Consider the following 26,652-nt stretch of genomic DNA (forward strand, 5'->3'; position numbering starts at 1 on the left):
CATTTCAAACATTTGAAAGACATCTTTCCCCAGAAGTCAACATGTAAAATTTTTTTCCCAAGGATAGCACAATAGTAAGATCCTCTTTGCTTCAAGGTTTTAGAAAAGAATGAATATAAATGGAAAATGTTTAAATTCTATCTTTTTTACCCTGATAATCTTTTTTGGGCATATAATCCTGCCCTAACCTCCTGATAGCAAAGCAAGAACCAAGATTTTCTTACATGTCTGAGAATAATCAGAGTGAATTTGTTCAAAGCGCTGGATGGGGCTTGGGACAGGTCAAAGGGTTGAGGAATCTTTATTTATCTAGCAATGATGGAGACAATATTTTGGAAAATGGAGACATGAAAGTGGGAATTGTATGTATTTCTTTGGAACAATGAGAAATAGAGACGTCCTTTTCTTCTAGTTCACCTAAAAATTATTTTAGTTGGAGTTTCAGAGCCTTCGAGCTGAAAGGATGAGAGATTTTTGTTAAACATGTGTTGCCAATGATGACAAAGGAGAGAGAAAGGTGATTCTAGACATCAAGCTGCCCGAATCAGGAGATTCTAAGGTAGGAGAAACATGGTGAGTAAAAATTGTATGGCCCTTTCCTTACTGAAAGGAAATTAGAATTCAGGAAGCGGGCAAGATGCAGAAGGTAGAGATGAGGAAAAGTAGGGAAAATAACTAATAGGGGCACTTGAGATCTTCTGCTGAGCTCAGACGTGCTTGCTCCTTTTGCTTTTTTCATTGAATTTTTTAATAGTAAGAAGCAGAACTCTATACTTATAGAGAAGTTTTTCCTGCCTAAGAAGTTAACAGGATTTATTACATGGAGAAAAAAGAGGGAGAAGGCATATTGGAAAAGATGTACATATAGAGGAATGAATTTTAGTAAAAGAAGGAGCAAACAAACAAAAATATATAGAAAAATAGAATGATGGGTGATGAATTTAAATAAGAGAAATTGTTATAAACACAGCATTCTTAGTGGCCTAGGGGAGGAAAAGAAATAATCTGAGCCAAGGTTAGAATGCCTTTCCACATTTTTACCCCTCCTTTTAAATCATGGAGAAGCTTCTCTGTTCTCCAAGATCCTTTCCCAGGTCAGTCCAGGAAGAAACAAGTTATATGCCTCTGTTTAGTCTTTGAAAACATTGTTTCCCTCAGGGTTACTAAAACCTTGGAGTTGTGATCAATTTTTTACTTATTTGTGTTTCTTACTATACTGAGAGATCTCTGTTTCATCCCAAACTCTAATAGACGAACTATCTCACAGGACCTCTTGATTCATATTTCTATCATTATTTATTTGGTCATAAATTAAGAAAAAAATAAATGAGTAGATGAATGAATGAATGAATATTTGTTTTCTTACCAGAAGGATTTAATCCCAATCAAGAGAAGAAAAGAGATACATCCTTAGAACTAGGGCAGAGGTTTTAGCCATGCTGTCCTTGTAATAATTTTGCATATTCTGAAGGCACAGGATATGATCCATCCATAGAGTCTTCAGTTGAATCACAGTGGGCAAATCCCTTCCACATTCTGGACCTCAGATTCTTCATTTGTATACTAAGAAAATAGAAGAGGCAGTCTCTAAGAGATTACTACATTGTGATTCTAAAAATTGTACAAGTAAACTTGCCAAGGATGATGATTTTAGGAGCAATTTGTATTGCTGGAATGAGTGGGACCTGGAGATACCCACAGAGAGGGCTGAAGGCCTAGAGTCAGTGCCAGGAATGCCAAGGAGACGTATGGCTGTCATCATTCAAGCCTCACCCTGTGGAACCACACCCCAGGCTGGGCCAATCTGGTCACAGAAGCAGGGAGGGCAGGAGGCAGGGCTGGGCATAAAAGGAAGAGCGAGGCCAGCGGCTGCTTACACTTGCTTCTGACACAACCGTGTTCACTAGCAACTACACGAACAGACACCATGGTGCATCTGACTGGTGAGGAGAAGTCTGCCGTCACTGCCCTATGGGGCAAGGTGAACGTGGAGGAAGTTGGTGGTGAGGCCCTGGGCAGGTAGGTATCCAGCTTACAAGGCAGGCTTAAGGAGAGTGAATGGCAGCTGGGCACGTGGGGACAGAAAAAGCCCCTGAGATTCTGACAGGTGCTGACTCCCTCTGTCCTTTTGCTGTTTTCACCCCTTAGGCTGCTGGTTGTCTACCCCTGGACTCAGAGGTTCTTTGAGTCCTTTGGGGACCTGTCCACTGCTGATGCTGTTATGAAAAACCCTAACGTGAAGAAACATGGCCAAAAGGTGCTAGCCTCCTTTGGTGAGGGCCTGAAGCATCTCGACGACCTCAAGGGTACGTTTGCTGCGCTGAGTGAGCTGCACTGTGACAAGCTGCACGTGGATCCTGAGAACTTCAGGGTGAGTCTATGGGACCATCAATGTTCTCCTTCTTCTTTTTGTGGTCAAGCTCGTGTCATGGGGAGAGGGCTCAATGGCAGGATGCAGTTTAGAATGGAAGAGAGGTATTCTGGTTATGGCACTATGGACTCCTTGGGACCATTTTGTTTATTTTAGTTTATTTTACCCTGTTTGCTCACAACCATCACCTCCTCTTATTCATTCTTGTTCTCCTCTGTTTGTCCTCTTGCAATGCCTTCTCCTTTTTTAATCACACTTTATTTTGATTGTCTAATTTTTTTTTTTTTTTTGCGATATGCGGGCCTCTCACTGTTGTGGCCTCTCCCGTTGCAGAGCACAGGCTCCAGACACGCAGGCTCAGCGGCCATGGCTCACGGGCCTAGCTGCCTCGCGGCATGTGGGATCTTCCCGGACCGAGGCACGAACCCGTGTCCCCTGCATCGGCAGGCGGACTCTTAACCACTGCGCCACCAGGGAAGCCCTGAGTGTCTAATTTTTAAAAAAGACTTTCTTTTTTTATCCACTTAAAAAATGTTATCTAATATTTTCCTCTTATCTCTTCCTTTTGAAGGAAGGAGGATAAAATGTTGTATTGCTTCTTGAAATGGTCCTAAAGAATAAAAATGAAAACACATTCTGGATCAAGGCAGAAAGAGAGAAACCTTTCTAAATATAAATTCAGGCTGATATGGATGGGTTCACATCAGTAGTAACACCTACACTTCAGCTACCTTTCTGCTTATACCCTAGGGACACAGTTTGGTATGAGACTTAAATACTCTAAGCTGGGTCCCTCTACTAACCATGCTCTTGCTTTTTATCTCTCCCACACAGCTCCTAGGCAACGTGCTGGTGGTTGTGCTGGCTCGCCACTTTGGCAAGGAATTCACCCCGGAGCTTCAGTCTGCCTATCAGAAGGTGGTGGCCGGTGTGGCTAATGCCTTGGCCCACAAGTACCATTGAGATCCTGGCCTATTTCTTGGTGACCATCGGAAGACCATATTTCCCTAGATTCTATTTTCTGAACTTGGGGAAATAATGTCTACCCTCAAGGGTATGGCTTCTGCCTAATAAAGAACTTTCAGCACAATTTCCTGATTCCTTTTACTCATTTCTTTCCCTAAGGATATGGGAAGGTCCCTGAAGGTCTGCAGATAGGGTGTCTTTGTGTCTTATACAAAGAGGTCAAGGGAAATGAGAAAAGGAAGGGGGCCATACACAGTCAGTAATGGATGAAACTTCTATCTTAGAGCGTAAAAACTGTCAAGAAGGCTTGAAATATAGAGTGGATACCGGCATTACAGGGGCTCTATGGTAGACCTCAAACCTAAGAGAGGAACTTCAGGTTAATGCTCTGATCCATTTTCAGTAATTACTCAAAAAATAATGTGCTCAATCAGAGACATAATTGTTGCTCAAAGTCTTGTTATGTCTCCTTTTGTCCTACTTCTCTTGCTTGCATGCTGTAGGCAGCAATGCTATACTACATCAGATGTTCCTGTTCTAAGGCATTACCTCCCTCTCTCACTTGCCCCAAAAGACCTCAAAATTAACCCTACCCTCCCTGCTCACATTCCACCTGCTCACATATCTTTTGACCCTGGTCTCAATGAACTTTCCAGTATTGCCTAAGGAAATTTTTCCATACCCCCCACCCACCTTCACCCACTTTTCACTTTTCTTCCTATCAAGCACACTCACCCTCCATGCTGTATAAGCGTTTCTGTGTATTTTGTACTATCCTACGTGACTACTGTGCCTTTTACAGTAGGTCCTCCATAGACAGTAAATGTATACTTATTAAATGAAGTAATCAATGAATGAATAATTATTTCTTGTCTTAGAACTCCTGGGAGTAGAGGACAATCCAAACAATAGACCATTGCATAGGGTTTCTTTGTGTTAATGCACAAAGAAAGTAAACCACTGAGGAAGCATATAGGAAAGTAAACCACTCATCAGACATTTGCTGTGTCATCATAGGTAATAAAGTATCTTTGAGCATTAATTTTGTCAAATGTAACATTAGAAGGATTTAGAGAACCTTCTAACTTATATGCATTTCTTTAAATCTATATCATGTTCCTGTTGATTAATTTTAGACTTACCTGACTACCTGAAACAGAACATGTTGCTTCCATCTATAAAAGGTGTTTTTATAATAATTCTGTTTTACCACCAGGTTATAGACAATGCATTACAGTTTACTGTTTCACCACTATATTGTGAATTAACTGAAGGCAGAAGATTTTTTAAGTATTTATTTGTTTCTTCTCAGGTCATTGCACACAGTAGGCACTGAGAACGCTTTACATCCCAACAGTATGTTTAAGAACCACCTGGTTACATCCCAGAAGCAGAGGAGCCTCAGGAGAATTTTAGGAAGTTTCCTTTCACACTCTTGAGCACAGAGAAGTCATCATAAGAATCAGACCTTAGGAGACAAAGAGATTTTCCAAGGATTAGAAAGAGGGTAAGAGAGGCTGTGGGTTTCACGATCTGGAAATGAGGAAAGAAAGTACCATTCTTCCCTCTAAATGGTCATAAAAAATAAAAACTATATAAGGACTTACTACACTCTCTTTTGTTCCTTCACCTCTGAAACTGGCCAATGAATCTAGACAAGAAGTTGGGCCTGAAAATCTCCAATACTGGAGAATTCAAGAGAACATCACTGGGATAAGACTTGGATCCAGCTCAAACAATTACTATATACTAGGTGTTGGTGTCTCCCCATCGGGAGTGAGGAGGTCAAGAGATGGAAGGAGACTCTGGCAGCTTGTTACATGCTTTCATTCCTTGTTAAAGTGGAGCTTCCGTAAAAGTCTAGGAGTAAAATTAATCCCTTAATATTTGATTTCAATTTTATGTGATAAGTTACCCAACGGTTATTTCTATTTTCTGCTACCATGTTGCTTTATAGACTATGTTCAGTATGTGTTCATGAAGATGGGGTATGTGTGTGGAAGAAAGAGAGATGGAAAGCAAAAGGAGGCAAGGAGAGAGAGCCAGAGCCAGAGAGTCAGAGAGAGAGGGAAAGGGAGGGGAGGGGAGGGGAGGGGAGAAGGAAGGTGATGAGAGAGAAAGGGAAGTAACTAATACTGTGCGTTATGTTCCATAATCATTTTAAAATAAACTACTTTAATGTCAAGGGAATTCAGCATAACATTCTAGATTATCCATCTCTTGAGCCTCAGAGAAGGGCCCTGAAGGTTTGGCTTTAGGATTTAATGCCTTCCATATTTGTAAACAGTTTCCAGACTGAAGCCAAGATTCTGCCTCTAAAGATGTACAGTTCCAGATTTAACTTGGGAGAGACTGTCCCTTTGCTCTTGATATGTGAGTACCATAGCCCACTTATGAGGTAAACAAAGCTAATTCTGAATGAAAATCTGAGCCCAATAGAGGAAGTATTGATAAGGAAGTTACTAACTGAGACATTAACTGTTCTGTAATAATTAGAATATAATTCCTTTATCAAAGTTATGGTTATATTGAATTTATTGTTTTATAGACAGAAATATGACTTTGTTTCTTTTTAAATGAGTTAAACCGTACTATTCTTAAACTATTCTGTGTGTATGACCTCTGTTTCTATGAGTTCTGCTCTTCACGGAGCATTTTTGTTTTATTTAATTGTATTTATTTAATTGATTTTGTTATATTTTATTTTACTTTATTATTTTTGGAAGAATGCCAAAACTGTGGTAACTAAGATATTGTGTATCTGGGAGAGAAGAGTAAATAATAACTGCTTTACCCAGAAAAATATAGATTAGATTGCTGAAATGGTCTACCTGGGGAATTAAAATTGAACACTACAGCATGTACAAAAGAGTTCTAATTGAAAAGTAATTTTTGAAACAGATGATAAAACCGCACATCTCTGGATGAATGTCATAATTATATTATATTATAGGGGCACAGTTTGTGATGAGACTGAATTATGCTGAGTCCAAGCTGGGTCCCTCTATAACCATGCCCTTGTTTCTCGACTCTTCCACACAGCTTCTGGGCAACGTGCTGGTGGTTGTGCTGGCTGAGAACCTTAAAAATGAATTCACTCCGGAGTAGCAGGCTGCCTATCAGAAGGTGGCACCTGGTGTGGCTAATGCCCTGGCCCACAATTACCACTAAGCTCCCTTTCCTGATTTTCAGGAAAGACCTTTTTGTCCTCAGAGCCCAAAATCTGGATACAGAAAAATAAAGAAGAGTTTTGAGCATCTGGTCTCTGCCTAATAAAAACATTTATTTTCATTGCACTGGTGTATTTAAATTATTTCACATCTCTCACTCAGATGTTTCTCACACGGGAGGGCAGGCATTTAAGTCATAAACAAATAAGGGGCTAGTTGAGACCTTGGGAAAATATATCTGTATCTTGGACTCCATGACAGGAGTTGTTGTAAACAGCTAATATAAGTGGAAAACAGACTCTGCTGCTTATTCTTACTTTCCTTTAAAGAATTCAAGTTGCAGTTTGATTTGGGAGTTAGATCATTGCTATGTTTTATTTAAATCAATTATTTTATTTAGCCTTCCTTGTAAATGTCTTCTCTCTCTTTAATTGTCCAGAACCTAACAGCCATAATTCCACTAAGTTCTTCTGCCTAAAGACACCACTGTTCTCCTAAGATTTTCCTTATGTATTTTACTGTCCTTATTGCTCCTCCTCCTTTGACCGCTCTTATCCTAGTTTCCTCTGTCGTCTTATAAAGATCCGCATGAAGGACAGAAACCAGGGGGAGGTAGATTTGCTACCTCTTCCCTTGTATTGTAATACTGTGATAAATATAGGACTGAAGACAATGTAAAAAGGGGCTTTTGTGGCTTGATATTCACTGCTGTCTTGTAATTCTTTCATGGTCTTACACCAAATGGAATTCCATTCTCCTCAAGATGGTTTAACATCTACATCCAGGAAGTGATTGGTGGTCTGCTCTCTTCCTTATCCTGTCTCTGATGGTTTCTCTGCCTTTGTAGTTATTAACATAGTGTTACCAGCAGCAACACATGCCAATTTAATTTTATTATTCAATAGTCACTTATGTGGATGCTTGATTCTGGAAATAATATACGAATTTCAAGTAATCCTTGTCCCCTGCTGCATCCCAATTCTGAATCTAGTTGGGAAGATTCTGAAGGTAATGCATCTAACAAGTGACTATAGATGAGTGTGTACAAGGCTTTATGAGATCAGAGAGTGAAGCTCTTGGTATGAAATGGGTGATAAAGATAAGTAGATACTTGTCCAAAAGAGAAGAGGAAAAAAACCAGAAAAGAAAGGGAGGATAACATATGCCAAATCATCGATGAATAATGTGTTTGTGTATTCTGAGAATTTCAAGTAAATAGGAAAGAGAATTGAAGCAAAACTGCCTGGAATGGAATAGAATAGAATAAGCTATGAATATGAATTTGAATAGAAGAGTATATGAATTTTGGTGAACACTGTGGGGGATATATTTAAAATTAAAAACTCACAAACAGGAGGATACAGTCTCATTATTCATGAGATGCTTGCACTGCTAATTGACAAGTAAAGTAAGATAGTATAACAGTTCAGAACATAATTTTGAAATCAGACAGCCTGGATCAAAAAAAAACTCTACTACTTATTAGCTCTGACTTTGTGAAAAATTAGCTAACTTTGCTGAACTTCATTTTTCTTACCTGTAAAATACCCAAAATGATATCATTCTTATGGTGTGATTTTAAGGATTAAATGAGATAAAGTGCACAAAAAAGTTCATTGCAACATCTGGCACTTCACATTGCCTGACACACAGCTCAGCAAATGTAAACTAAATAGCATTTTTGTTATAATTATTATGAATAATACGGGTAGAAGTGGCATCATTGATACCGATGATGATACCTGAAAGAATTGTCTCATTAAAGAGAAAAAACATAACCAAAATTATTATTATTTTTTAAATTTGTTTATTTATTTATTTATTTTTGGCTGCATTGGGTCTTCGTTGCTGTGCACGGGCTTTCTCTAGTTGCAGCGAGCGGGGGCTACTCTTCATTGTGGTGCACAGGCTTCTCACTGCGGTGGCTTCTCTTGTTGTGAAGCAAAGGCTCTAGGTGTGTGGGCTTCAGTAGTTGTGGCTTGTGGGCTCTAGAGTGCAGGCTCAGTAGTTGTGACGCACGGGCTTAGTTGCTCCACAGCACGTGGGATCCTCCCGGACCAGGGCTCGAGCCTGTGTCCCCTGCACTGGCAGGCGGATTCGGAACCACTGCACCACCAGGGAAGACTAGAAATATTATTTCTTGTCTGGTACAAGCCATGCCCCACTCCCCAACCTCTTACATTCAGTAATATGTGTGATTTGTTCATTCCTGAATAGCCACAGCTGAATGTACAAGTTGGGGTCCAGCTGGGAGAAAGAAATCACATTGTTAATTATAACAAGAGATTGGAGAACTGGAAGACTGATTACTGAGGAGTAAAGAGGACTCTAAATCGCTAAGAATAGAAGATATAGGAAGCAGGCACTGTTCCTAGTGCTGAGATAGAACATTCAAGTAAGGAACAATATGAGAGAGGTCTTTTCCCCAGATCTCTTGAGAGAGAGCATGCCCAAGGCTCAATGCATGGTTGAAAAAAATTTCAGGCTGCAAAGCTACCTGAAGTGAGGTACAGAGGCATCCATCCATTGGGAAGTGCCATGTCAGCAGCATTTATTGAAAATCTGTTCCCTGGGGTGCCAGGGGCAGCCACCCAGGAGGAGGAACTGCACCTCAGATGTTCCTATGAAACTGCCTGGGGGTATAACAGGAGAAATTATTCATGAGAAAATTCCAGAAAAGCAACACTGGATTACAGAATTACTCCTGGGGTGTCAGAGGGAGCCATTTACCGGAGATCCTGCCTTAGCAGTCCACCGCTGCAAAGCCATGTGTGTTGCTGGAAGCTGGCCCTGGAGAAGCTGAGCACCTTGCTGAAGCCTGGAGCTGTAGAGACAGAGATGGTTGCAGCATCCTGACTAGAGAATCACAGCAGAACTAGGAAGAGAATCCCCTTCCTCCTCCAGTGCCTCTCCAGAACACTCTACTAACAAAACTTAACATCGTGCCAACTTGAAAAGGAGAGCTTCTATCAGAGTCTACATCCATCATCACAATATGGGAAATTAAGAGTGGATTAAGAATCAAGAGACGATTGATAACTGACACTCCCCCCACCCCGCCACTGGCCTACACTAAATGCTTGTGTCACTTAGAGTACATAGGGCAATATGTGAGAAAAATGCAATTAGGACTAGCAAATGATAAAGCAGTGCTTAGAGGATTAAGAAATTAGTAAAAGAAGTAGGGCAGACTTTATCATTGTTTGGATTAACAATTTCTCCTCTGTATAAATTTGATATATTTTTCAACTTGTTCAGATTCTGGGCAAACAAAAGGAGTATGTATTCTGTACTCCCATATCCAAGAGAAAGAGTGTATACATTACTTGCACTGTTCTGTTTCTGTTTCAGTGACGAGCATAATGATGATAATTTTGAAATTCAAGCAGAGTCTTACTTTATAGCAGATTTTCAACACCACTCTGTAAAAGGTTTACTTTTATTTTTTCAATATATCCTTCAACCTTACATTGTTATCACTTCTAATGTAATTAGAAACTGTTTATGTATCCTTGTAAAATGCACAATGATTTTATGTAATTTATACAAATTGAATTTTCTTATAAAATATCATTTTTGCTTGTTTCTCTCACTCAGTATATTACATGAAAATTCAGTTGAATTCTTTTGGAAGTTTTAGCCACAGCAATCACAGAAGAAAAAGAAATAAAAAGAATCCAAATTGGAAAAAAAGTAAATCTGGCACTGTTAGCAGATGACATGATACTATACATAGAAAATCCTAAAGATGCTACCAGAAAACTACTAGAACTAATCAATGAATTTGGTAAAGTAGCAGGATACAAAATTAATGCACAGAAATCTCTTGCATTCCTATACACTAATAATAAAAAATCTGAAAGTGAAATTAAGGAAACACTCCCATTTACCATTGCAACAAAAAGGATAAAATACCTAGGAATAAATCTACCTAAGGAGACAAAAAACCTGTCTGCAGAAAACTATAAGACACTGATGAAAGAAATTAAAGATGATACAAACAGATGGGAGATATACCATGTTCTTGGATTGGAGGAATCAACATTCTGAAAATGACTCTACTACCCAAAACAATCTACATATTCAGTGCAATCCCTATCAAACTACCGCTGGCATTTTTCACAGAACTAGAAAAAAATTATTCACAATTTGTATGGAAACACAAAAGATCCCGAATAGCCAAAGCAATCTTGAGAAAGAAAAACAGAGCTAGAGGAATCAGGCTCCCTGACTTCAGACTATACTACAAAGCTACATTCATCAAGAGAGTATGCTACTGGCACAAAAACAAAAATATAGATCAATGGAACAGGATAGAAAGCCCAGAGATAAATTCACAAACATATGATCACCTTATCTTTGACAAAGGAGGCAAGAATATACAATAGAGAAAAGAAAGCCTCCTCAATAAGTGATGCTGGGAAAACTGGACAGGTACATGTAAAAGAATAAAATTAGAACACTCCCTAACACCATACACAAAAATAAACTCAAAATGGATTAAAGACCTAAATGTAAGGCCGGACACTATAAAACTCTTAGAGGAAAACATGGCAAGAACACTCTATTACACAAATCACAGCAAGATCTTTTTTGATCCACCTCCTAGAGAAATGGAAATAAAACCAAAAATAAACAAATGGGACCTAATGAAACTTAAAAGCTTTTGCACAGCAAAAGAAATCATAAACAAGATGAAAAGACAACCCTCAGAATGGGATAAAATATTTTCAAATGAAGCAACTGGCAAAGGATTAATCTCCAAAATTTATAAGCAGCTCATGCAGCTCAATATCAAAAAAACAAACAACCCAATCCCAAAATGGGAAGAAGACCTAAATAGACGTTTCTCCAAAGAAGATATAGAGATTGCCAACAAACACAGGAAAGAACGATCAACATCATTAATCAATAGAGAAATGCAAATCAAAACTACAATGAGATATCACCTCACACCAGTCAGAATGGCCATCATCAAAAAATCTACAAACAATAAATGCTGGAGAGGGTGTGGAGAAAAGGGAACCCTCTTGCACTGTTGGTGGGAATGTAAATTGATATAGCCACTATGGAGAACAGTATGGAGGTTCCTTAAAACACTAAAAATAGAACTACCATATGACCCAGCAATCCCACTACTGGGCATATACCCTGAGAAAACCATAATTCAAAAAGAGTCATATACCAAAATGTTCATTGCAGCTCTATTTACAATAGCCAGGACATGGAAGCAACCTAAGTGTCCATCGACAGATGAATGGATAAAGAAGAGGTGGCACATATATCTCATGGAATATTACTCAACCATAAAAAGAAACGAAATTGAGTTATTTGTACTGAGGTGGATGGACCTAGAGTCTGTTATACAGAGTGAAGTAAGTCAGAAAGAGAAAAACAAATACTGTATGCTAACACATATATATGGAATCTAAAAAAAACCAAAAAGTGGTCATAAAGAACCTAGGGGCAGGACTGGAATAAAGACGCAGACCTACTAGAGAATGGACTTGAGGACTCGGGGAGAGGGAAGGATAAGCTGGGACAAAGTTAGAAAATGGCATGTACATATATGCACTACCAAATGTAAAACAGATAGCTAGTGAGAAGCAGCTGCATAGCACAGGGAGATCAGCTCGGTGCTTTGTGACCACCTAGATGGGTGGCATAGGGAGGCTGGGCGGGAGGGAGATGCAAGAAGGAAGAGATATGGGAACATATGTATATGTATAACTGATTCACTTTGTTATAAAGCAGAAACTAACACACCATTGTAAAGCAATTATACTCCAATAAAGATGTTTAGAAAAGAAAAAGAAAAAAGAAAATACAGTTGATAGGTTCTTACAGCTGCAAAAATAATATCCATTTATTATGCTTTATTTAGCCTTTCCCTTATAATGAACAGTGAGATGGTCTCCATTTCCACCAACACGAACACCAATAAAATCAATATCTTCCAATGTGCTCTTTTATATGAAACCAAATAGCCTTTGTAATATAAACATGGGTGGTGTTGCTTTATATAAAATAAAGTCTGCTAATTTGTTAACATTAGCAAACTGCTTTCAAAAATTGTGTATACTTTTATATTCCTATTAGAATTTCCTGTCCAACATTTGATTTTATTTAACCTTCTAATGTGATATTATTAGGAGTGAAAAGTGATATCACATCTTTCTAAAATTAGAATTTACCTAATTACTACTTTATTTAAGGATCATTAATTCTCTTGTCAATTCAGTCTTTGTGAAATTCTATTCATAGAATTTGTTCAAGTTTTTATTATTGTCTTATTTTTGGATAAAATTTAAGAATTCTTTTAGTTGGTTTTAAATGTTAAAAATGCTTTTCTAGATTGTCATCTCTATATTAATTCTGTCTGTGGTGTCATTCATTGACCTGAAGTGATTAATTTTCCTTTCATTCTTTGTACCTGGATATCAGGGTTAAAATTTCTTCCCCTAATATTTAAATACAAAGATTTTTTCCTTAATATTTTGTTGTCAATTTACTTTAACTTTTAGGTTTATACTCTACTTGAAATTCTGATTTGCATATAGAGGGTGACAGGAATATCGCTTCAGTTTTCTTCAAGTAGTGAATGGCTTTCCCAAATATCATCTACTAATCAATTTATTCTTTTGCTTTGTGATGTCACCTTTGTCACTGCTCAGGGCCCCAGAGGTACATGGATCTATTTCTGAACTCTCCATATGTTCCATTATTCTGTTTGTTGACTCTTCCATTAGTATCATATTTTTAAAATCTTTATTTTTAAATATGTTCTAGAGTGTGTCTAAATATCTAATGTGTTCTTTCTAATGTGTAATTTCTAAATTACTCATTCACATACATTTAGAATGAATCTGTATTTTTTTATTTTAAACTCTACAAAATATTTTATTTCTTTGTTGTGCGAGATAAATTTAGGGGGCAGAAGAATAAATACTGGCTCTCAAATTTCTTTGCTAGTGATACACAGAATACAAAAGGAATAGTTTGACAAGTTACAATCAGTTCAATTTGGGATACATTGTTTGAGTATGAGTCTGAAACTCCAAGAAAAGACCTAGAAATAGAATTAAGTTGACTTTTTTCATACAAAATTATCTAGCACAATATATTGATTAATCAATATACTGCCAATTTATAATAACACCAGGTTCTCATTATATGTGGGTCATTTCTTGAGCACTCTGAACTGTTACATTGACATACAGTACTTGCCCACTCCCATGCCAACATTACACAAGTTTTATTTTAAAAGTCTTATTATTGCATAAATTAAGTCTCCACACATGTCACTACCACATCTTCTTCTTCCTTTTCAAAATTGTTTTAGATGTTTTGGTTCTTTTTTTTTTATATACAGCATGTCCTTATTAGTCATCAATTTCATACACATCAGTGTATACATGTCAATCCCAACCGCCCAATTCATCACACCACCACGACCCCTCTCCCCCCCACAGCTTTCCCCCTTTGGTGTCCATACATTTGTTCTCTACATCTGTGTCCCAATTTCTGCCCTGCAAACCAGTTCATCTGTACAATTTTTCTAGGTTCAACATATATGTGTTAATATATGATATTTGTTTTTCTCTTTCTGACTTACTTCACTCTGTATGACAGTCTCTAGATCCATCCATGTCTCAACAAATGACCCAATTTCATTCCTTTTTATGGCTGAATAATATTCCATTGTATATATGTACAACATCTTCTTTATCCATTCGTCTGTTGATGGGCATTTAGGTTGATTCCATTACCTGGCTACTGTAAATAGTGCTGCAATGAATATTGGGGTGCATGTGTCTTTTTGAATTATGGTATTCTCTGGGTATATGCCCAGTAGTGGGATTGCTGGATCATATGATAATTCTATTTTTAGTTTTTTAAGGAACCTCCATACTGTTCTCCATAGTGGCTGTATCAATTTACACTCCCACCAAAAGTGCAAGAGGGTTCCCTTTTCTCCACACCCTCTCCAGCATTTGCTGTTTGTAGATTCTCTGATGATGCCCATTCTAACTAGTGTGAGGTGGTACCTCATTGGAATTTTGATTTGCGTTTCTCTAATGATTAGTGATACTGAGCAGTTTTTCATGTGCTTCTTGGCCATCTGTATGTCTTCTTTGGAGAAATGTCAATTTAGGTCTTCTACCCATTTTGGGATTGGGTTGTTTGTTTCTTTAACATTGACCTGCATGAGCTGTTTATATATTTTGGAGATTAATCCTTTGCCAGTTGATTCATTTGCAAATATTTTACCCCATTCTGAGGGTTGTCTTTTCGTCTTGTTTATGGTTTCCTTTGCTGTGCAAAAGCTTTGAAGTTTCATTAGGTCCCATTTGTTTATTTTTGTTTTTATTTCCATTCCTCTAGGAGGTGGATCAAAAAAGATCTTACTGTGATTTATGTCAAAGACTCTTCTTCCTATGTTTTCCTCTAAGAGTTTTATAGTGTCCAGTCTTACATTTAGGTCTCTAATCCATTTTGAGTTTATTTTTGTGTATGGTGGCAGGGAGTGTTCTAATTTCATGTTTTTACATGTAGCTGTCCAGTATTCCCAGCACCACTTATTGAAGAGACTGTCTTTTCTCCATGGTATATCCTTGCCTCCTTTGTAATAGACTAGTTGACCATGAGTGCGTGGGTTTATCTCTGGGCTTTCTTTCTTGTTCCATTGACCTATGTTTCTGTTTCTGTGCCAATACCATATTGTCTTGATGACTGTAGCTTTGTAGTATAATCTGAAGTCAGGGTGACTGATTCATCCAGCTCCGTTTTTTTCCCTCAATACTGCTTTGGCTGTTCGGGATCTTTTGTGTCTGCATTGAAATTTTAAGATTTTTCCTTCCATAAAAAATGCCATGGTAATTTGATAAGGATTGCATTCAATCGGTAGATAGCTTTGGGTAGTATAGTCATTCTCACAATATTGATTCTTCCAATCCAAGAACATGGCATATCTCTCCATCTGTTGGTATCATGTTTAATTTCTTTCATCAGTGTCTTATAGTTTTCTGCAGACAGGTCTTTTGTCTCCCTAGGTAGGTTTATTCCTAAGTATTTTATTCTTTTTGTTGCAATGGTAAATGGGAGTGTTTCCTTAATTTCTTTTTCAGATTTTTCATCATTAGTGTACAGGAATGCAAGAGATTTCTGTGCATTAGTTTTGTATCCTGCAACTTTACCAAATTCATTGATTAGCTCTAGTAGTTTTCTGGTAGCATCTTTAGGATTCTCTATGTATAGTATCATGTCACCTGCAAACAGTGACAGTTTTATTTCTTCTTTTCCAATTTGTATTCCTTTTATTTCTTTTTCTTCTCTGATTGCCATGGCTAGGACTTCCAAAAAGATGTTGAATAATAGTGGTGTGAGTGGACAACCTTGTCTTGTTCCTGATCTTAGAGGAAGTGCTTTCAGTTTTTCACCATTGAGAATGATGTTTGCTGTGGGTTTGTCACATATGGCGTTTATTATGTTGAGGTAGGTTCCCTCTATTCCCACTTTCTGGAGAGTTTTTTTTATCATAAATGGGTGTTGAATTTTGTCAATAGCTTTTTCTGCATCTATTGAGATGATCATATGGTTTTTATTCTTCAATTTGTTAATATGGTGTATCATATTGATTGATTTGCGTATATTGAAGAATCCTTGCATCTCTGGGATAAATCCCACTTGATCATGGTGTATGATCCTTTTAATGTGTTGTTGGATGCTGTTTTTAGTATTTTGTTGAGGATTTTTGCTTTTATATATATCAGTGATATTGGTCTGTATTTTTCTTTTTTTCGTAGTATCTTTGTCCGGTTTGGGTATCAGCGTGATGGTGGTCTCATAGAATGAGTTTGGGAGTGTTCCTTCCCCTGCAATTTTTTGGAAGAGTTTGAGACGGATGGGTGTTAGCTCTTCTCTAAATGTTTGATAGAATTCACCTGTGAAGCAATCTGGTAGTGGACTTTTGTTTGTTGGGAGATTTTTAATCACAGTTTTAATTTCATTACTTGTGATTGGTCTGTTCAGATTTTCTGTTTCTTCCTGGTTAAGTCTTGGCAGGGCACACTTTTCTAAGAATTTGACCATTTCTTCCAGGTTATCGATTTTATTGACATAGAGTTGCTTGCAATAGTCTCTTAGGATGCACTGTATTTCTGCAGTGTCTGTTGTAACTTCCACTATTTCATTTCTAATTTTATTGATTTGAGTTCTCTCCCTCTTTTTCTTGATAAGTCTGGCTAATGGTTTATCTTCTCAAAAAGCCAGTTTTTAGTTTTATTGATCTTTGCTATTGTTTTCTTTGTTTCTATTTCATTTATTTCTGCTCTGATCTTTATGAATTCTTTCCGTCTGCTATCTTTGGGTTTTGTTTCTTCTTCTTTCTCTAGTTCCTTTAGCTGTAAGGTTAGATTGTTTATTTGAGATTTTTCTTGTTTCTTGAGGTAGGCTTCTATAGCTATAAACTTCCCTCTTAGAACTGCTTTTGCCGCATACCATAGGTTTTGGATCGTCGTGTTTGCATTGTCATTTGTCTCTGGGTATCTTTTTATTTCCTCTTTGATTTCTTCAGTGACCTCTTGCTTATTTAATAACGTATTGTTTAGCCTCCATATGTTTGTGTTTTTTACGTTTTTTCCCCTGTAATTCATTTCTAATCTCATAGCGTTGTAGTCAGAAAAGATGTTTGATATGATTTCAATTTTCTTAAATTTACTGAGGCTTGATTTGTGACCCAAGATGTGATCTATCCTGGAGAATGTTCTGTGCGCACTTGAGAAGAAAGTGTAATCTGCTGTTTTTGGATGGAATGTCCTATAAATATCAATTAAATCTATCTGGTCTATTGTGTCATTTAAAGATTCTGTTTACTTACTGATTTTTATTTTGGATGATCTATCCATTGGTGTAAGTGCGGTGTTAAAGTTCCCCACTATTTTTGTGTTACTGTCGATTTCCTCTTTTACAGCTGTTAGCAGTTGCCTTATGTATTGAGGTGCTCCTATGTTGAGTGCCTATATATTTATAATTGTTACATCTTCCTCTTGGATTGATCCCTTGATCATTATGTAGTTTCCTTCCTTGTCTCTTGTAATAGTCTTTATTTTAAAACCTGTTTTGTCTGATATGAGTATTGCTATTCCAGCGTTCTTTTGATTTCCATTTGCATGGAATATCTTTTTCCATCCCCTCACTTTCAGTCTGTATGTATCCCTTGGTCTGAAGTCGGTCTCTTGTAGACAGCATATATACAGGTCTTGTTTTTGTATCCATTCAGCCAGTCTGTGTCTTTTGGTTGGAGCATTTAATCCATTCATGTTTAAGGTAATTATCGATATGTATGTTCCTATGATCATTTTCTTAATTATTTTGGGTTTGTTTTTGTAGGTCATTTTCTTCTCTTCTGTTTCCCACTTCGAGAAGTTCCTTTAGCATTTGTTGTAGAGCTGGTTTGGTGGTACTGAATTCTCTTAGCTTTTGCTTGTCTGTAAAGTTTTTGATTTCTCCATTGAATCCGAATGAGATCCTTGCCAGGTATAGTAATCTTAGTTGTAAGTACTTCCGTTTCATCACTTTAAGTATATCATGCCACTCCCTTCTGGCTTGTAGAGTTTCTGCTCACAAATCAGCTGTTAACCTTATGGGAGTTCCCTTGTATGTTATTTGTCATTTTTCCCTTGTTGCTTTCAATAATTTTTCTTTGTCTTTAATTTTTGCCAATTTGATTACTATGTGTCTCGGTGTGTTTCTCTTTGGGTTTATCCTGTATGGGACTCACTGCACATCCTGGACTTGGGTGGCTATTTCCTTTCCCATAGTAGGGAAGTTTTTGACTATAATCTCTTCAAATATTTTCTCAGGTCCTTTCTCTCTCTCTTCTCCTTCTGGGACCCCTATAATGCGAACGTTTTTGCATTTAATTTTGTCCCAGAGGTCTCTTGGCTGTCTTCATTTGTTTTCATTCTTTTTTCTTTATTTTGTTCTGCAGCAATGAATTCCACCATTCTGTCTTCCAGGTCACTTATCCGTTCTTCTGCCTCAGTTATTCTGCTATTGATTCCTTCTAGTGCAGTTTTCATTTCAGTTATTGTATTGTTCATCTCTGTTTGTTCTTTAATTCTTCTAGTTCTTTGTTAAACATTTCTTGCATCTTCTCAATCTTTGCCTCCATTATTTTTCTGAGGTCCTGGATCATCTTCACTATCATTATTCTGAATTCTTTTTCTGGAAGGTTGCCTATCTCCACTTCCTTTAGCTGTTTTTCTGGGGCTTTATCTTGTTCCTTCATCTGGTACATAGCCCTCTGCCTTTTCATCTTGTCTATCTTTCTGTGAATGTGGTTTTTGTTCCATAGGCTGCAGGATTGTAGGTCTTCTTGCTTCTGCTGTCTGCCCTCTGGTGGATGAGGCTATCTGAATCTGTATTCTGAATGACAGTTTCTTTGATCAAATAGCTTGCGATCTGAATGAGATTACCTTGGATTTAGAGACACATTTGGGGAGAATAGAAATCTTGAGTTGTACTACCCATTAAGATAGCATGTGTTTCCCTTTATATAGATTTTGTTTTGTGTCATTTTGGAGTCTTTTGACAATTTTTATAAAATATATTACAAATGAAACAAAAATAAGTACATCTCAATGATTACAATTACATCCTTAATTTCCCAGACACAAACATCCATTTGATATTTTACTCTTTTCCAAGATAATGCAATGGACTTAGAACAATTTATCTCCATTTTTCCCCTTTCCAATCTATCCTTTTTGTTGTATGTTTTAAATATTTTGTAGTTTTATCCCCTAAATTTTCTATTATTATTACTTTAAACAGTGAAGAAATATTTGTAATTATTTACGTATTTGCTTAACATACATTTTTATTTCTAACCTTCCCCTTAAAATCATTTTCCTTTTTCCTGAACGTGCTTAATATTATTTTTATTTGTTGGAAATATATTTGTTAGTTTTGGTTTATCTGAAAATGCCTTAATTTTCTCCATTCTTAATGCATATTAAAATAATATTATTAACGTGCAAGTCAGTGGAAAAAATTGAAAGCTAAGAAATAGATCACAGTAAAATATAATAATTTAGTATGTAAATATAGAGTCTTTAAATTAGCAGAGAAATGAAAAAAAAAATCTCAACGGAAGTTCCCTATTTTGACTTTTAACAAAAATGTATGCCAGATGAGAATTTACCAAGTGTGAGTTGACTCATTTAACATGTCTTCCTAAATGCCAACGCTCTCAGGCTGAGATGGTGGTATTGAACAGTAGGGAATTTTGGAGCCTCATTTTTAATGGACCTTAACAACAAGGCAACCATGCTAGCAGCATCCAGGTCCAGAAGAAAGTTGAATTGATATGTACATCTGGAATTCACAAGGTAAAGAAAAGTCTCTCATTTTTAAGTCGAAGGTTTTATGAGGTCAAATCAAAGGTGAAAAAGATTTGATGATAGAAAGGGGTTTCCAAACAGTCCAGTTGAAATAAAACAAAACAAAAACAAAGAGATGAAGACATCAATAATCAATATAAAAATGTGAATCAGTTGACTGATACATAGATCATCAAATGCTCTCTTTTATATTTTGCTGTTGCTGAGTATTTTCAAGAACAGATAATAAGAGCATAGAAGTTCATTTATGTCATAAGCTAATCAAATCATACAAATCCTGATGGGAACTTCTCAGACACCCAGATGGCTCCAGTTAGATGCACCATGCAACATAATTTTTTATCATTCTTCTAAATAATGGATAATCATTTTCCAATATTTTAATCATGAGAATACTATTTATTGATATACAATTTATAATAATTAAAATAATAAATATATATAAATATACAAATAATATAGAATAAAGGAGAGCATTCAAAAATGAATAGTTATAACCATTCATGTAAACTGGGATTTTAAAACCATTCTGGATTTGTGGTGAATAAGCTCTCTTTGATGCAAACATATTTAGAACTCCTGAACATCTAGCTCCGTGGACTAGGCTTGTAGAAGTTTCTCATCTTTTCAGTTATTCCAAAACCGTTAAAGGCCTGGCCTCACTTACATTTATTCAATTCTGAAACAAACCTGCTTTGAGCATCTTTGAAGAAAGGGAAAAATTCATGGCCTGCTTCTGCCCCCTGCTGGTTTCCAGATGGGATCATTAGAGGCATTAGCTATCAGAGTGACAGTATAATGTATTTTTTAAAGCAGGTCCTGTGTGGGTGCCACTAAATAATTATGTTGAAGTACAAACAAAAATCTGGATTGTCCTAGAATACAGAGATGTATTTATTCAATGTAATTATAAAGATACAGACTTTTAGACCTAACTCTCTTCCTCTGTGCTTTTAGGGTAAGCAAGGACTGTTGTTCATTACTCTACCTAATCTGAAAAAAGTCAGCAAGTAATCACATAGGGAATCATTTCCAAAAGACAGAAAAAAAAGGGGGGGGGGCCTGAACACGTAGGACAGTTTGAATTGGAGAACATAAGAAAAGCCTTCCCTGAAAAAAATGTTCTGTTTAAGGTTGATCACAGATATGCTTCCAAATCAGCACTCTGGACAAACTGCACAGAGGGATATCATAATCATATAATTATCTCGGACTGAAATTCACTGATGCTTGTCCTCTCCAGTTGTTTGTTTTATGCCAGACATTGTTCTGGTTGCCAAAAATTCAGAAAGAAGTATTATGCACACTGACTTTGAGGTGGTCAATCACACAGCGTGATGTTTTGGGAAATAATGGGCCTTTTTTTTTTTCTTTTACTTTTTAGTATGGGTGGAGCATCTGACATATCTGAACACTTCCTTCTTGGAATCTTCATTTATTAGTCTCATCAACACCATCCTCTCCTGATTCCCATACTATGTCTCAAAACAGAATTTTTTAAAAGTCTCCAACATTTATTACTCTTCTATTGCTATAATGTTTATATTCTCTGTGGCAGTACCATTAATATTTGTGGCTAATCTGAAGAAGCTTGAAGGAGAGTATATTCTTTCAATGCCTGCCTACATTCACAGAATATTTACATCTTTTGGCATCAATCCCAGGGCCTAGCCTATATGTCTGGGTCAGACTGGGCATGATAGGAATCGTATCTGAATTTTGAGTTTTATGACCAAGATCAGCAAGAATTCCTAGGACAGCATCTGTTTTATATATCATATAAATCTTGTAGATGATGACCCAAGATTGGTAGTGTGTGGCCAACAAGGATCAGATGTATACTTTAAGATATGAGTGTTTAGGTCTCATGGCACTTTTCACCATATTTGCATTTGTCTTGTTTTTATACCTCTGTAATGGTACAGATTTTATTTCATAGATTAATTCATTAATAGAACAATTATTTGATGCATGCCCACTGTATGCTAAATCTTATTTTACATATCAGTGAACAAAAAACAGACATAAATCCTGATCTTCTAGAGCTTCCAATAGATCTAATGGGCAATCAGCATATAATAAGTGGTATAAATACAAAGCAGGGTATTTCAATGAGAGTAACTTATTTGAGAGAATGGGAGAAATAATGGTGGGGTTACAAAAATCACTCTGAAGAAGAACCATTGAACTGAAACCTGAATGATTAAAGGAGCTTTTTTGCAAAAACTTGGAGAAAATCATTCTAAGCAGACAAAAGATCAAGGACAAAGATCCTGAGACAGGAATACTGTTAATTTGTTTTGAGGAAGAGAAAGATGGTTAGAGATTAGGGATTGAAGCCAACAGTGGTCTCTGATGTAGAAGTAGAGGTGGATGGGCCAGTTTATGTAAAGTTTTCTGACCACGATAAATAATTTGTACTTTATTTTAAAAGCAATAAGAATCCATCAGAGTGGTTTTCAACAAAGGCTTATGTGATCTAGTAGACTTTCATAGAAAAAGTCTGGTTTCTCTGGAAAGAATACATTTTTTGGAGGCAAGTGCAAAAACAATTATAATGGTTAGCAAATTATTACAATAACCAAGGAACAGATGATGATGTTATAAACCAAGATATTGACATTATATAGGTCTATAGGTGAAAAGTGAGCAGATTCAGGGTACGTTTTAGGCTGGAAATGATAGAAATTGATGAAGGATTTGATGGACAGGGGAGGAATATCAAGAATGACTCAAGAGTTTTCTCAAGCAATTGTGTGGTTGTTAGAGTCATTTTATGACATTAGGAGAAAATAGGGAAAAAATTGATGTGGGGAGAAAATAAAATATTGCCATAATTTTAATTTTTAGATTAAATACCCAGATGGAGATATCAAGTAGACAATTATATCCATGAATCTAAAATCTCAGGAGAGGGAGAAACCAAGATGGTGGAGTAGAAGGATGTGCTCTCACCCCCTCTTGCGAGAACACCAGAATCACAACTAGTTGCTGGACAATCATCGACAGGAAGACACTGGAACTCACCAAAAAAGATACCCCACATCCAAAGACAAAGGAGAATCCACAATGAGATGGTAGGAGGGGCACAATCACAGTAAAATCAAATCCCATAACTGCTGGGTGGGCGAGTCACAGACTGGTGAACACTTATACCACAGAAGTCCACCTACTGGAGTGAAGGTTCTGAGCCCCAGGTCAGGCTTCCCAACCTGGGGGTCCGGCAATGGGAAGAGGAAATCCTAGAGAGTCAGACTTTGAAGCCAAGTGGAAAATGATTGCAGGCCTTTGACAGGACTGGAAAGAGAGACCCCACTCTTGGAGGGCACACACAAAGTAGTGTGCTCACTGGGACCCAGGGTAAAGAGCAGGGACCCCAGGGGAGACTGAACCAGACCTATCTGCTAGTGTTGGAGGGTCTCCTGCAGAGGTGGGGGGGGCGCTGTTGTTCACCATGGGGACAAGGACACTGGCATCAGAAGTTCTGGGTGGTACTCCTTGGCGTGAGCTCTCCCAGAGTCTGCCATTAGCCCCGAAAAAGAGCCCAGGTAGTCTCCAGTGTTGGGTTCCCTCAGGCCAAACAACCAACAGGGAGGTAACCCAGCCCCACCCATCAACAGTCAAGTGGATTAAAGTTTTACTGAGCTCTGCCCACCAGAGCAACAGTCAGCTCTACCCACCACCAGTCCCTCACAACAAGCCTCTTAGTTAACCTCAACCACAAGAGGGCAGACAGCAGAAGCAAGAAGAACTACAATCCTGCAGCCTGTGGAACAAAAACCACATTCACAGAAAGACAGACAAGATGAAAAGTCAGAGGGCTATGTACCCACCTCCTAGAGAAATGGAAATAAAACAAAAATAAACAAATGGGACCTAATGAAATTTAAAAGCTTTGCACAGCAAGGGAAACCATAAACAAGAATAAAAGACAACGTCAGAATGGGAGAAAATATTTGCCAATGAAGCAACTGACAAAGGATTAATCTCCAAAATATACAAGCAGCTTATGCAGCTCAATATCAAAAAAACAAACAACCTAATCCAAAAATGGAAGAAGACCTAAACTGACATTTCTCCAAAGAAGATATACAGATTGCCAACAAACACATGAAAGGATGGTCAACATTACTAATCATTAGAGAAATGCAAATCAAAACTACAATGAGGTATCACCTCACACCAGTCAGAATGGCCATCATCAAAAAACCTACAAACAATAAATGCTGGAGAGGGTGTGGAGAAAAGGGAACCCCCTTGCACTGTGGTGGGGATGTAAATTGATACAGCCACTATGGAGAACCATATGGAGGTTCCTTAAGAAGCTTTTTAGAACTACTATATGACCCAGCAATCCCACTACTGGACACATACCCTGAGAAAACCATAATTCAAGAAGAGTCATGTACCACAATGTTTATTGCAGCACTATTTACAATAGCCAGGACGTGGAAGTAACCTAAATGTCCATCATCAGATGAATGTATAAAAAATATGCAGTGTATATATAAAATAGAATATTACTCAGCCATAAAAATAAATGAAACTGACTTATTTGTAGTGAGGTAAGTTAGAGTGAAGTAAGTCAGAAAGAGAAAAACAAATACTGTATACTAACACATATATATGGAATCTAAAAAAAAAAAATGGTTCTGAAGAACCTAGTGTCAGGACAGGAATAAAGATGCAGACGTAGAGAATGGACTTGAGGACATGGAGATGGGGAAGGGTAAGCTGGGACGAACTGAGAGAGTGGCATGGACATATATACACTACCAAATGTAAAATATGTAGCTGGTGGGAAGCAGCTGCATAGCACAGGGAGATCACCTCGGTGCTCTGTGACCCCCTAGATGGGTGGGATAGGGAGGGAGGGAGGGAGATGTAGGAGTGAGGGGATATGGGGATATATATATATGTATTTTTGATTCACTTTGTTATAAAACAGAAACTAACGCAGAAATGTAAAGCAATTATACTCCAATAAAGATGTTAAAAAATAAAAAACAACAAGGACCTACTTTATAGAACAAGGAACTGTATTCGATATCTCGTAATAACGTATAATGGAAAAGAATCTGAATAACAATATATATATGCACATATATTATTATCTGATAGCTGACAGAAGAGATGGAAATATTATATCTCACCTATATATTAGAAAGTTGTGTGGGTAATGGTAAAAAAAAAGGATTCCTAGAGAACAGGAAGATTACTTGTGTAGGAGTTAATAGGTAAAAATCAACATGAAAAAAATTCTAAGTATGTCCAAAAGCATGTAGTTTCAGATATTTTCAAAATGCCACTGAACTGTGAGATATAGTCTGTGAAAGGGTAGTATTTAAAGATAACAGGGATCCAGTATGGAATTATCTTATCACCATCAAGGGGGTAAGGAATGTGGATTTTTTTTCTAAAAACTAAGAAAAGAAATGAATATATAGAACTCTTTTTGTACTATGAAATAGTCCCAATAATTTTCTTCTTTCTTTTTGAAATTTGTATTCTCTTTCATTTGTAGCATTCCCACGGTCTGTAAATATTCCAGTTTCTTCCTCAACCTAAACAATTTGTTGAAAAAAAAGAGGGAGGAATGAAGGAAGGAATGAAGGAAGTAAGAAAGGAAAGAAGAAAAAAAGAGAAACCTTTTCTTATTAACTCTGCCTCCCTGTTGCATGCTTCTCCTTCTCCTCACAAACCACTTATTGAATGTTTGTCTGTCCTCACATTTCTCTTTAAGGGTTTACAGGGCTTTAATGGTTCACACTTACAGCAGAAGTGTGGTTTCTTTTTGAGGTTTCAGCCAGCCCTGTCTTCTCATCTGGAGCTCAGGGTCCTCTTCCAGACTCATTCAGGTTGTTGGCAGAAGTGAGTTGCTTGTGGTATAGGGTTCTGGTCTCCATTTTCTTGCTGGCTGGAGTCTGGGATTGGTCTTAACTCCCAGAGACTACTCTCAGTTTCAGCCAGGTGGACTTCTCACAACATCACATCTTGCTTCTTCTAATCCAGCAGAAGAATCTCTCTGCTGCATTCTCTTCTAAAGGCATACATGATTAAGTTAGGCCCACCCAGCATAATCTTTATTTATTTAAATTAATTAATTCATTGATTAATTAATTAACTAATTAATATATGTCTGCATTGGGTCTTTGTTGCTACACGTGGGCTTTCTTTAGGTGTGGCGGGCAGCGGCTACTCTTCGTTGCATGTGCAGGCTTCTCTTGTTGCAGAGCACAGTCTCTACGTACGCAGACTTCAGTAGCTGTGGCATATGGGCTCAACAGTTGTGGCTCGTGGGCTCTAGAGTGCAGGCTCAGTAATTATGGCACACGGGCTTAGTTGCTCTGTGGCATGTGGGATCTTCCCGGACCAGGGCTCAAACCCATGTCCCCTGCATTGGCAGGTGGATTCTTAACCACTGCGCCACCAGGGAAGTCCCTAATCTTGCTTTTGATTAACTCAAAGTAAAGTAATCGTGGACCTTATTAATATCTGTAAACTCTCTTTGCCACATAATGTAGTATAATAAGATAAGTGATATCCCATCACATTCATAACTCCACTCAGACTCAAAGGATGGGTTTTATACTGAATAAGTGCACAAAAGGCAGGAATCTTGAGAGTCCTTTTAGAATTCTGCCTTCCATAACTCTCTAGGCCATCTAATTTCCAAACTTTCATAGGTGCAACTTCCACAATATTCTTTAATTGACTATCCTTATCCTCCAGTTCCACC

At 37.4% G+C, this 26,652-nt stretch overlaps 1 protein-coding gene across 1 annotated transcript; it reads left to right on the forward strand.

Moving 5' to 3' along the window:
• The first annotated feature begins 1,881 nt into the window (after window positions 1–1,881).
• LOC115850620 (hemoglobin subunit beta) lies at window positions 1,882–3,461 on the forward strand. The gene is made up of 3 exons (XM_060304446.1): window positions 1,882–2,019; window positions 2,149–2,371; window positions 3,206–3,461. Exons 1-3 carry the CDS (start codon window positions 1,928–1,930, stop codon window positions 3,332–3,334), a joined length of 444 nt encoding a protein of 147 aa, XP_060160429.1. The 5' UTR covers window positions 1,882–1,927; the 3' UTR covers window positions 3,335–3,461.
• The last annotated feature ends 23,191 nt before the right edge of the window (window positions 3,462–26,652 follow it).

This window comes from Globicephala melas, chromosome 8, assembly GCF_963455315.2.
Source record: "Globicephala melas chromosome 8, mGloMel1.2, whole genome shotgun sequence".
NCBI lineage: Eukaryota > Metazoa > Chordata > Mammalia > Artiodactyla > Delphinidae > Globicephala > Globicephala melas.